At 42.4% G+C, this 13026-nt stretch overlaps 1 protein-coding gene across 1 annotated transcript in view; it reads left to right on the top strand.

Annotated features, from left to right (window-relative positions):
* Positions 1-13026, top strand: part of BBS7 (Bardet-Biedl syndrome 7) — a 261543-nt gene that overhangs the window by 30510 nt on the left and 218007 nt on the right. The window contains 1 exon segment of the mRNA XM_053703611.1: positions 3375-3561. Coding sequence (XP_053559586.1) covers positions 3375-3561 — 187 coding nt within the window.

Raw genomic sequence — 13026 nt, 5'->3', positions numbered from 1 at the left:
CCCCCCTTTGTCTCTCTCCCCCCCCCCTTTGTCTCTCTTCCCCCCCCTTTGTCTCTCTTCCCCCCCCCTTTGTCTCTCTTCTCCCCCCCCCCTTTGTCTCTCTCCCCCCCCCCTTTGTCTCTCTCTCCCCCCCCCCCCCCCTTTGTCTCTCTCGCCCCCTCTCCTCCTCCCTCTCTGGCTCTGTGTTCACATCGCGGGACCCCGCCCGGCCACGCCCCTCGCGACGCCCGGCCACTCCCCCATCGCAACGCTCCCGTCGGCCACAAACAGCTGTGAGGTTGGGGGAGCGCGTGGCCGCTTCTCACGCAGCAGACCTCACAGCTGTTTGTGTACCTCGCGCTCCCTATCTCACAGCTGCTTGTATGCTGTGTACCTCGCGCTCCCTATCTGAAGGCCAAGTGTTTGTCTCTACTGCGCATGACGGCTTCAGACAAACACTTGGCCTTTTATAATATAGGATATATATATATATATATATTTATAAATACTTAGAACATATTCTGCTATGTGCAAAGCATTGACGTGAAATATTTCCAGTAAATAAACAGCATAACACTTTATTAAAAATTTATATTGCATAAATATGTTTTAACTTGTTTTCATCTACTTCACTGCAAAGGGCTCCAATGCACTTATATATATATATGCCCATTATTATTATCGGTTATTTGTAGAGCGCCAACAGATTCCGCAGCGCTATAAACAAAAGCGGTATACAAGGTAGCAATTATTGGAATCAAATGGGTAGAGGGCCCTGCCTAGAGTTGCACTGTTGTCAGCTCTTGTAAAGGTGATCTGCACACAGTTGGGCTTACATTCTAAGGAGGTTCATGGCGGATAACAATGGAGGAGAGGAACTTTTATAGGAAAGGTTAGTGTAGGTTGTATGCATCCCTAAACATAAGCTTTCAAAACTAGGGGAGAGTCTTGTGGAGCGAGGCAGAGGGTTCCACAAGATGGAAGCCAGTCTGGAGAAGTCCTGTAAACGGGAATGTGAGAAGGTAACGAGAGGAGGAGAGTAGGAGGTCGTGAGTGGAGCAAAGGAGACGGGAGAGAGAGTACCTGGAGACAAGGTCGGAGATATAGAGGGGAGCAGTGCAGTTGAGGGCTTTGTATGTCAGAGTCAGAATTTTGTGTTTAATCCTGGAGGCAAGAGGAAGCCAGTGAAGGGATTGGCAGAGAGGTGCAGCAGATGAAGAGCAATGTGTAAGGAAGATGACCCTGGCAGAGGCATTCCTTATGGATTGTAAAGGAGCTAGATGGCAGCTAGGGAGACCAGAGAGGACGGAGTTGCAATAGTCAAGGCGGGAAAGGATGAGAGAGTGGATTAAAATCTTAGTTGTGTCTTGTGTAAGGAATTGTCGGCGGTATAGGGGGATTTAGATTACAGGCAAAAGAGCTGATTACTTGTGACAATGCCCTGCAAAAATCCCTTTTAAGGGCTGGTAAAAGAGCTGATTACGTTCGGGCAATGCCCCGCAAAAAGCCCTTTTAAGGGCTGGCAATAGAGCTGGTTACTTTGGGGCAATGCCACGCAAAAAGCCCTTTTCAGGGCTATTTGTAGGGTTAGACTTAGGTTTAGTGGTAGGGAAATTTTAGTATTTTAGGGGTTAATAATTTTAATATAGGTGGCGGTGGTATAGGGGGATTAGATTAGGGGTTAACATATTTAATATAGGTGGCGGCGGTGTAGGGGGATTAGGTTACATTAGAGGCAAAAGAGCTGATTGCTTTGTGACAATGCCCCGCAAAAAGCCCTTTTAAGGGCTGGTAAAAGAGCTGGTTACTTTGGGGCAATGCCCCGCAAAAGGCCCTTTTAAGGGTTGGTAATAGAGCTGGTTACTTTGGGGCAATGCCACGCAAAAAGCTATTTTCAGGGCTATTTTTAATTTAGTTTAGGGTAGGGACAGTTTAGTATTTTAGGGGCTAATAAATTTATTATAGGTGTCGGCGGTGTAGGGGGATTAGATTAGGGGTTAATTAATTTAATATAGGTTGCGGCGGTATAGGGGGTCAGATTAGTGGTTAATATAGTTTAAATAGGTGGCGGCGGTGTAGTGGGATCATATTAGGGGTTAATATAGTTTAAATAGGTGGCGGCGGTGTAGGGGGATCATATTAGGGGGTAATATAGTTTAAATAGGTGGCGGCGGTGTAGGGGGATCATATTAGGGGGTAAGTTAGTTAATGTAGGTGGCGGCGGGGTAGGGGGCTCACATTAGGGGTAATATAGTTAAAATAGGTGGACGGCGGGCTAGGGGGCTCACATTAGGGGGTAATATAGTTAAAATAGGTAGCGGCGGTGTAGGGGGCTCACATTAGAGGGTAATATAGATAATGTAGCTGGCGGTGGGGTCCGGGAGCGGCGGTTTAGGGGTTAATATATTTATTGTTAGGAGTGAGAGGGGGGTTGCGGATAGAAGGGTATACGTGTCGGGCTATGTTTGGGAGGCGTGTTAGACAGTACGGGTGATTTAATAACTTAGTCAGGTTTTTTATGCGGCAGCAGTTTCTAAAGTGCCGTAAGTCACTGGCGACTCCAGAAATTTGTACTTACGCAGATTTCTGGACATCGCTGGTTTGTCAGACTTACGGTACTTTAGCATCTGACGGCGCCGTATATGGGATAGCTCGAGTTGCGAGCTCAAACTACGGGCAGCGCAGGTTTCCACGCTTGCGCCGAAACCTGCGCCGTATATCGGATCGCGGCCTTAGTGTGCACATGCCTGGAGCACTACATGACAGAAAATAGTGCTGCCATCTAGTGCTCTTGCTAATGTATAACATTGTTACAAAACTGCTGCCATATAATGCTGCAGCCACGTGCACACTTTTGAACTTACCTTCCTGTTTTTCAACAAAGGATAACAAGAAAACAAAGACACTTTGATAATAGAAGTACATTGGAAAGTTGTTTAGTATTGTATGTTCTTTCTAAATCATGAAATATGAATTTTGGGTTTCATGTCCCTTTAAGTCACTTCATCTATGCCTGAAAAGGGACGTACACTAGTTGTAAGTTGGCAGTTAGAGTTGTCAGTTTCACATCAATAATTATCAGTATCTTTAGTACAAACAATATTTTGTGTTTTCATCTAATCTTCAGCCATTTTTTGTGCAAGGCTGATAAAATTGTTGCATATTTTTAATGGTGGATATCAAGATTGCTTTAGTGCTTATAATTCAAGGCATTGTGTGTCATAATTATGTGAGCAGGATAGTCAGTCAGTGACTGGTAACTAAAACAAAACTGGGTGATACAAATGATACCTGGCAGGCACACCTGGGCTAAATTATAAATAACATTATATCAGACGTTATAGGCATATATACTGTTCTGATGCATATCACACTATATATTCTTCCTTTCATAGGCATATATCTGGTTCTGACCTCTTCCTTTGCGCCAGTTATATCTATAACCATTACTGTGATTGCAAGGACCAACACTACTTCCTATCAGGTGATAAAATCAATGATGTCATCTGTCTACCAGTGGAGAAGTTAGAAGCCATTATCCCTATCCTGGCCTGTCAAGACCGAGTGCTAAGAGTTCTTGAGGTACTTTTATCATTACAAATGCTTTTTACTATGTGCTAAGTTTAGCTAGAAAATAAATATTTTTACACTATATTTTTAAGGTTAAAGCTCATCCTAGGGAAATACAAATTAACACACAAACTTGTGCGCCTATTGAGCTCTATTGCTGTTCTGGATCAGGATATTGGGTGGCGATTGGTGGGTAAAGATGCATGCCACCTTCGATTAGGTTTATTAGCTGTATTCTCGTCTGGAATAGTGGGGGAGCATGCTATGTGCATGACTTTTACTATATTTAAAGGGTCAAAATAGTCAAAAAATGACGTGCTGTAATTTGTTACACACAGTAGAAGTATCGCTCAGCTTTTGCAGAGCACTGCTGGTCCTGAGCAGAAGCTGATTCTGATCATGGGCAATTTCCACTCAGGACCAGAAGTGTTTTTTGTGGGGGTTAAACAGACGGTATTATTTTTTTACTTTTAGGGCCCTTTAACGTATTAGCATGCTGGCAAAAGAGAATTTGTTTGAAAAAATAAAATGCAACAAAATAAAGCAACTTTTTTTTATTCCCTGTCTTTAACAAATTCATATTAGTAGTGAGACTGAGTCCCGTGGATATTTAGTTTCTTAAAATATTTTTAGCTAACATTTAGCTACAAACATCTCACAAGGGAATTATACCAGTTTTCTCCAACATAGGTGTGTCCGGTCCACGGCGTCATCCTTACTTGTGGGATATTCTCCTCCCCAACAGGAAATGGCAAAGAGCCCAGCAAAGCTGGTCACATGATCCCTCCTAGGCTCCGCCTTCCCCAGTCATTCTCTTTGCCGTTGTACAGGCAACATCTCCACGGAGATGGCTTAGAGTTTTTTAGTGTTTAACTGTAGTTTTTATTATTCAATCAAGAGTTTGTTATTTTAAAATAGTGCTGGTATGTACTATTTACTCTGAAACAGAAAAGAGATGAAGATTTCTGTTTGTAAGAGGAAAATGATTTTAGCAACCGTTACTAAAATCGATGGCTGTTCCACACAGGACTGTTGAGAGGAATTAACTTCAGTTGGGGGAACAGTGAGCAGACTTTTGCTGCTTGAGGTATGACAAATTCTAACAAGACGATGTAATGCTGGAAGCTGTCATTTTCCCTATGGGATCCGGTAAGCCATTTTATTACAGACAGTAAATAAGGGCTTCACAAGGGCTTTTTAAGACTGTAGACATTTTCTGGGCTAAATCGATTTATATATAAACATATTTTATGCTCCATAGCCTTGAGGAATTATTTTAATCTTGGGAATTTTGTAAAATAACCGGCAGGCACTGTATTGGACACCTTATTCTCTAGGGGCTTTCCCTAATCATAGGCAGAGTCTCATTTTCGCGCCTGTATTGCGCACTTGTTTTTGAGAAGCATGACATGCAGATGCATGTGTGAGGAGCTCTGATACATAGAAAAGACTTTCTGAAGGCGTCATTTGGTATCGTATTCCCCTTTGGGCTTGGTTGGGTCTCAGCAAAGCAGATACCAGGGACTGTAAAGGGGTTAAATATAAAAACGGCTCCGGTTCCGTTATTTTAAGGGTTAAAGCTTCCAAATTTGGTGTGCAATACTTTTAAGGCTTTAAGACACTGTGGTGAAATTTTGAACAATTCCTTCATACTTTTTCGCAATTGCAGTAATAAAGTGTGTTCAGTTTAAAATTTAAAGTGACAGTAACGGTTTTATTTTAAAACGTTTTTTGTACTTTGTTATCAAGTTTATGCCTGTTTAACATGTCTGAACTGCCAGATAGACTGTGTTCTGAATGTGGGGAAGCCAAGGTCCCTTCTCATTTAAATAGATGTGATTTATGTGACACAAAATTTAGAGAAAATGATGCCCAAGATGATTCCTCAAGTGAGGGGAGTAAGCATGGTACTGCATCATCCCCTCCTTCGTCTACACCAGTCTTGCCCACACAAGAGGCCCCTAGTACATCTAGCGTGCCAATACTCCTTACTATGCAACAATTAACGGCTGTAATGGATAATTCTATCAAAAACATTTTAGCCAAAATGCCCACTTATCAGCGAAAGCGCGACTGCTCTGTTTTAGAAAATACTGAAGAGCATGAGGACGCTGATGATATTGTTTCTGAAGGGCCCCTACACCAGTCTGAGGGGGCCAGGGAGGTTTTGTCTGAGGGAGAAATTTCAGATTCAGGGAAAATTTCTCAACAAGCTGAACCTGATGTGATTACATTTAAATTTAAGTTGGAACATCTCCGCGCTCTGCTTAAGGAGGTGTTATCCACTCTGGATGATTGTGAGAATTTGGTCATCCCAGAGAAACTATGTAAAATGGACAAGTTCCTAGAGGTCCCGGGGCCCCCCGAAGCTTTTCCTATACCCAAGCGGGTGGCGGACATTGTAAATAAAGAATGGGAAAGGCCCGGTATACCTTTCGTCCCTCCCCCCATATTTAAAAAATTGTTTCCTATGGTCGACCCCAGAAAGGACTTATGGCAGACAGTCCCCAAGGTCGAGGGGGCGGTTTCTACTCTAAACAAACGCACCACTATACCCATAGAAGATAGTTGTGCTTTCAAAGATCCTATGGATAAAAAATTAGAAGGTTTGCTTAAAAAGATGTTTGTTCAGCAAGGTTACCTTCTACAACCAATTTCATGCATTGTCCCTGTCACTACAGCCGCGTGTTTCTGGTTTGATGAGCTAGAAAAGGCGATCACTAGTAATTCTCCTTCTTATGAGGAGATTATGGACAGAATCCGTGCTCTCAAATTGGCTAATTCTTTCACCCTAGACGCCACTTTGCAATTGGCTAGGTTAGCGGCGAAAAATTCTGGGTTTGCTATTGTGGCGCGCAGAGCGCTTTGGTTAAAATCTTGGTCAGCGGATGCGTCTTCCAAGAACAAATTGCTTAACATTCCTTTCAAGGGGAAAACGCTGTTTGGCCCTGACTTGAAAGAGATTATCTCTGATATCACTGGGGGCAAGGGCCACGCCCTTCCTCAGGATAGGTCTTTCAAGGCCAAAAATAAACCTAATTTTCGTCCCTTTCGTAGAAACGGACCAGCCCCAAGTGCTACGTCCTCTAAGCAAGAGGGTAATACTTCTCAAGCCAAGCCAGCCTGGAGACCAATGCAAGGCTGGAACAAGGGAAAGCAGGCCAAGAAACCTGCCACTGCTACCAAGACAGCATGAGATGTTGGCCCCCGATCCGGGACCGGATCTGGTGGGGGGCAGACTCTCTCTCTTCGCTCAGGCTTGGGCAAGAGATGTTCTGGATCCTTGGGCTCTAGAAATAGTCTCCCAAGGTTATCTTCTGGAATTCAAAGGGCTTCCCCCAAGGGGGAGGTTCCACAGGTCTCAATTGTCTTCAGACCACATAAAAAAACAGGCATTCTTACATTGTGTAGAAGACCTGTTAAAAATGGGAGTGATTCATCCTGTTCCATTAGGAGAACAAGGGATGGGGTTCTACTCCAATCTGTTCGTAGTTCCCAAAAAAGAGGGAACGTTCAGACCAATCTTAGATCTCAAGATCCTAAACAAGTTTCTCAAGGTTCCATCGTTCAAAATGGAAACCATTCGAACAATTCTTCCTTCCATCCAGGAAGGTCAATTCATGACCACGGTGGATTTAAAGGATGCGTATCTACATATTCCTATCCACAAGGAACATCATCGGTTCCTAAGGTTCGCATTCCTGGACAAGCATTACCAGTTCGTGGCACTTCCGTTCGGATTAGCCACTGCTCCAAGGATTTTCACAAAGGTACTAGGGTCCCTTCTAGCGGTGCTAAGACCAAGGGGCATTGCAGTAGTACCTTACTTGGACGACATTCTGATTCAAGCGTCGTCCCTTCCTCTAGCAAAGGCTCACACGGACATTGTCCTGGCCTTTCTCAGATCTCACGGATGGAAAGTGAACGTAGAAAAGAGTTCTCTATCTCCGTCAACGAGGGTTCCCTTCTTGGGAACAATAATAGACTCCTTAGAAATGAGGATTTTTCTGACAGAGGCCAGAAAAACAAAACTTCTAAACTCTTGTCAAATACTTCATTCCGTTCCTCTTCCTTCCATAGAGCAGTGCATGGAAGTAATAGGTTTGATGGTAGCGGCAATGGACATAGTTCCTTTTGCGCGCATTCATCTAAGACCATTACAACTGTGCATGCTCAGTTTGGGCTGGGGCGCGGTCTGGGGACCCCTGAAAGCTCAGGGTCTTTGGTCTCGGGAAGAATCTCTTCTACCGATAAATATTCTGGAACTGAGAGCGATACTCAATGCTCTCAAGGCTTGGCCTCAGCTAGCAAAGGCCAAGTTCATACGGTTTCAATCAGACAACATGACGACTGTTGCGTACATCAACCATCAGGGGGGAACAAGGAGTTCCCTGGCGATGGAAGAAGTGACCAAAATCATTCAATGGGCGGAGACTCACTCCTGCCACTTGTCTGCAATCCACATCCCAGGAGTGGAAAATTGGGAAGCGGATTTTCTGAGTCGTCAGACATTACATCCGGGGGAGTGGGAACTCCATCCGGAAATCTTTGCCCACATTACTCAACTGTGGGGCATTCCAGACATGGATCTGATGGCCTCTCGTCAGAACTTCAAGGTTCCTTGCTACGGGTCCAGATCCAGGGATCCCAAGGCGACTCTAGTAGATGCACTAGTAGCACCTTGGACCTTCAAACTAGCTTATGTATTCCCGCCGTTTCCTCTCATCCCCAGGCTGGTAGCCAGGATCAATCAGGAGAGGGCATCGGTGATCTTGATAGCTCCTGCGTGGCCACGCAGGACTTGGTATGCAGACCTGGTGAATATGTCATCGGCTCCACCATGGAAGCTACCTTTGAGACGAGACCTTCTTGTTCAAGGTCCGTTCGAACATCCGAATCTGGTCTCACTCCAACTGACTGCTTGGAGATTGAACGCTTGATCTTATCAAAGCAAGGGTTCTCAGATTCTGTTATTGATACTCTTGTTCAGGCCAGAAAGCCTGTAACTAGAAACATTTACCACAAAATATGGAAAAAATATATCTGTTGGTGTGAATCTAAAGGATTCCCTTGGGACAAGGTAAAAATTCCTAAGATTCTATCCTTTCTTCAAGAAGGATTGGAGAAAGGATTATCTGCAAGTTCCTTGAAGGGACAGATTTCTGCCTTGTCTGTGTTACTTCACAAAAAGCTGGCAGCTGTGCCAGATGTTCAAGCCTTTGTTCAGGCTCTGGTTAGAATCAAGCCTGTTTACAAACCTTTGACTCCTCCTTGGAGTCTCAATTTAGTTCTTTCAGTTCTTCAGGGGGTTCCGTTTGAACCCTTACATTCCGTTGATATTAAGTTATTATCTTGGAAAGTTTTGTTTTTGGTTGCAATTTCTTCTGTAGAAGAGTTTCAGAATTATCTGCTCTGCAGTGTTCTCCTCCTTATCTGGTGTTCCATGCAGATAAGGTGGTTTTACGTACTAAACCTTGTTTTCTTCCGAAAGTTGTTTCTAACAAAAACATTAACCAGGAGATAGTCGTGCCTTCTTTGTGTCCGAATCCAGTTTCAAAGAAGGAACGTTTGTTGCACAATTTGGATGTTGTTCGCGCTCTAAAATTCTATTTAGATGCTACAAAGGATTTTAGACAAACATCTTCCTTGTTTGTTGTTTATTCTGGTAAAAGGAGAGGTCAAAAAGCAACTTCTACCTCTCTCTCTTTTTGGATTAAAAGCATCATCAGATTGGCTTATGAGACTGCCGGACGGCAGCCTCCTGAAAGAATCACAGCTCATTCCACTAGGGCTGTGGCTTCCACATGGGCCTTCAAGAACGAGGCTTCTGTTGATCAGATATGTAAGGCAGCGACTTGGTCTTCACTGCACACTTTTACCAAATTTTACAAGTTTGATACTTTTGCTTCTTCTGAGGCTATTTTTGGGAGAAAGGTTTTGCAAGCCGTGGTGCCTTCCATTTAGGTGACCTGATTTGCTCCCTCCCTTCATCCGTGTCCTAAAGCTTTGGTATTGGTTCCCACAAGTAAGGATGACGCCGTGGACCGGACACACCTATGTTGGAGAAAACAGAATTTATGTTTACCTGATAAATTACTTTCTCCAACGGTGTGTCCGGGCCCCGGCCCGCCCTGGTTTTTTAATCAGGTCTGATAATTTATTTTCTTTAACTACAGTCACCACGGTATCATATGATTTCTCCTATGCAAATATTCCTCCTTTACGTCGGTCGAATGACTGGGGAAGGCGGAGCCTAGGAGGGATCATGTGACCAGCTTTGCTGGGCTCTTTGCCATTTCCTGTTGGGGAGGAGAATATCCCACAAGTAAGGATGACGCCGTGGACCGGACACACCGTTGGAGAAAGTAATTTATCAGGTAAACATAAATTCTGTTTTGCACAACAAGATGCCTGGAAGCCATCTGAGACTTCCTTTGCACCCTCCACTCCTTCTGGAGCTCGGAAAAATTTCACATTTTTACTCTCAAAAACAAACTTCTCCCACTTTACCACACAAAGAACATACACTGCCTCATTTATTCCCTGTCCCCTAATTTACTTTCTCCCACATGTATTACATGTTTGCTGTGGGGTTAATATGTATAGAGTCTGTAGGCTGCATATGTGGCCCATTGACTGATATCGTTTGCCTAAAACTGGACCTCATGTTTGCTTCACGACTTTATCATACATTTATTTTAAATCTTAAAATCCTATAGTTTCAGATATTATACAAGACTAAGAGCCAGATTACGAGTTGAGCGAAAAAATATTGCTTTGTGAAAGCAATATTTGCGCTCATCTCAGTCATACCAGTGCACCTCGCGTTTGCATTGCACAGAAGCATTGCGCTCACGAGAGCACGCTAACATAGGCTCCAATGAGCCTCGTTCTTATGCCGTGAGACACGGCATGAGAACTAGCACAGTGAAGGGGGTAAGTCCCGTAGCTATGGGCAACAATTTTAAATTTTATATATATATATATATATATAAGGTAGCCCTCCGTTTACGCCGGGGTTAGGTTCCAGAAGGAATGGTTGTAAATCGAAACTGTTGTAAATTGAAACCCAGTTTATAATGTAAGTCAAAGGGAAGTGAGGGAGTTAGGTTCCAGGCCCCTCTCAAAATTGTAATAAGTAACGCCTAATACATTATTTTTAAAGCTTTGAAATGAAACAATAAAACAATCGCACAACCCAGAATATATAATTAAACTAAGTTAAATGAACAAAAACATTTGCTAAACAGCATTATAAACCTAATAAAATAATCACACAACACAGACTTCACTTTCATTTTTCTGCAAACAGTTATTTCTATGCATTCCAATCTGGACTGATTTATAGACAGGAAGATCTTGATCCTTTGAAATCTGCTCAATAGCTCAGGTCTGGTTAAACTGATTGATTAATTTCAGCTTGCTTGGCTTTGCTGCAACACAAGCGGACAGCTCCACCTACTGGCTATTTTAATAAATGCACTGCTTCTCAATGCTTTTTAATAGCAGTCACATGACTGGAAAAAAAGGTTGTTATTCTGAAACTGTGTAAATTGAACCGTTGTAACCCGAGGGCCACCTGTATATGAATATATAAATATATATTTATGTGTTAATATGTGTATATACACATATTAACACATAAATATATATGTATATTTTCATATACATATATATTTACAGGGAACACACAGTTCCCATAGAATGCTATGTAAAGGCCTTTTTGATGCCACACCCCTCAGCCGCTACTTTTAGCCCCTTATAACTGCTTTTTGCAGTTATTTTATTAAAAAAATAAAGACACTACAAGTTTTTATTTATTTATTTTTAATATTTTTTATTGAGATTTGTAGATATTACAACATATTAACTGTTCAAACACAACAAAAACAGAGTTGTGTGATCATTATTGGCGATTTCAACAGGTTGAATGTGTTCATGAACAGAGTACACAGAATTATTTGGTCTGTAAAATAATAAATAGTTTACTTAGTTAAAGAGACTGAGCATTTTGAATCTGAAGAATACAATGACATAGACAGAAAAGTAGTTGTGGTGAACAAACTTACATGGAATCTCATTTTTCTAGTACATAGAGCCTCCTGTGAGTATAAAGGCCACTCTTAGGTCTGAAAATATATGTATAATATACTGGAGGTGAGTAAGTGTCGTACATAGAGAAACAGCGGACTCAAGCCGCTCATAAGATGAGGATTAGATAGAGCCTGATTTTATTAAGTGATGATGGAGGGGTTTAGTGGCTGTTGATAAAGGAGGGACTTTATATATGTACATTGTCTGAAAGAGAAGGGGTGCTATGGGTTTGTGTGGTCTATTAGCTTGTAGTCAACTACAGAATGTGGGGTGTCTATAGAGACAAGCTAGGGTATAGATGAGCTTGAAGAAAGGATCTGGGGCTCACTTTTCTTATGGTATATGTAGAGTAGTGGACCAAGTCTATAAGTTGGTAGAGATGTGAGAGGTTGCTGTTTTATGTTATTAATGGAATGTAAAGTAACAATGGATAGGTTTTATGCAATAGAAACCTGCAGAATCAACCCATTTCTCAATCTACCCGATTGTGTAATACAAGTTCAGAGGGTACTGGGAGTCATTGTTGATCTTGTGGCAAATATAAGTTTCATCCATATGGTATAGCTAATTATGAGTATATCTCAAACTGAAATAGTTTAGTGGAAACTAGTGAGCGTGTAAATATTTGTTTGCACAGAATACAAAATTATGAAATCTTGGTGTCTAAAAATTAGATCATTAATATTGTTAGAACCACTCATATTCATATATATTCTGAAATTAACTCCATATACATACTGTCCCGCTAGAGGAGTATGGTAGCTGCATTCTAATATGATCTGAACTAGGTTAAATAAACTTATCCAGGAGTTAAAATGCAAGTAAAGTAAACATTGCTAAAGCAGAAAGTAAAACAGGTTCTGAGGGTAGTTACTTAAGTTTAGTTCATATCAAAGTCCTATAAACTGTAACCCATAGAACTTCTAGCTGTGCTTTAAATATGGGCTCATAGAGAACACAGGGAAACACTAAATATGTTCATAAGCATGTGCTGAAACTCTGATCCGTTTGTATAATGGAAGAATTCCTCTGGATCGTGTGGAGATCTTCTCTAGCCTACACCTGATCTACAGCCGGTCTGCATGCAACGGTGGGAATCCGATTTATCACATGTGGTGAAATAGAAACCCCACCTCAACATATCGGATAGGTCGTTCAGTTCACAGGGAAGGAAAGGTCCAGCCGTCCAATTTCTCATCTCCCAATCCACATGTCTCCCATGTATTCCCCGGTGCCCCGCCTCGGGAGTCGGACGCATCTCCGCGGGATGTGCCCAGGGGTAAGTGATCAAGCTTCAGACCATTTCAGGAGCACAGGCTGGGAGGGATAGGATACTGTGAGTACTGCCACATGGAAATCGGAAGAGATCTCTGTCGTCTGCAT

This window comes from Bombina bombina, chromosome 2 (assembly GCF_027579735.1).
Source record: "Bombina bombina isolate aBomBom1 chromosome 2, aBomBom1.pri, whole genome shotgun sequence".
In the NCBI taxonomy this organism is placed as follows: domain Eukaryota; kingdom Metazoa; phylum Chordata; class Amphibia; order Anura; family Bombinatoridae; genus Bombina; species Bombina bombina.
This window is presented reverse-complemented; position numbering and strand designations above follow the sequence as displayed.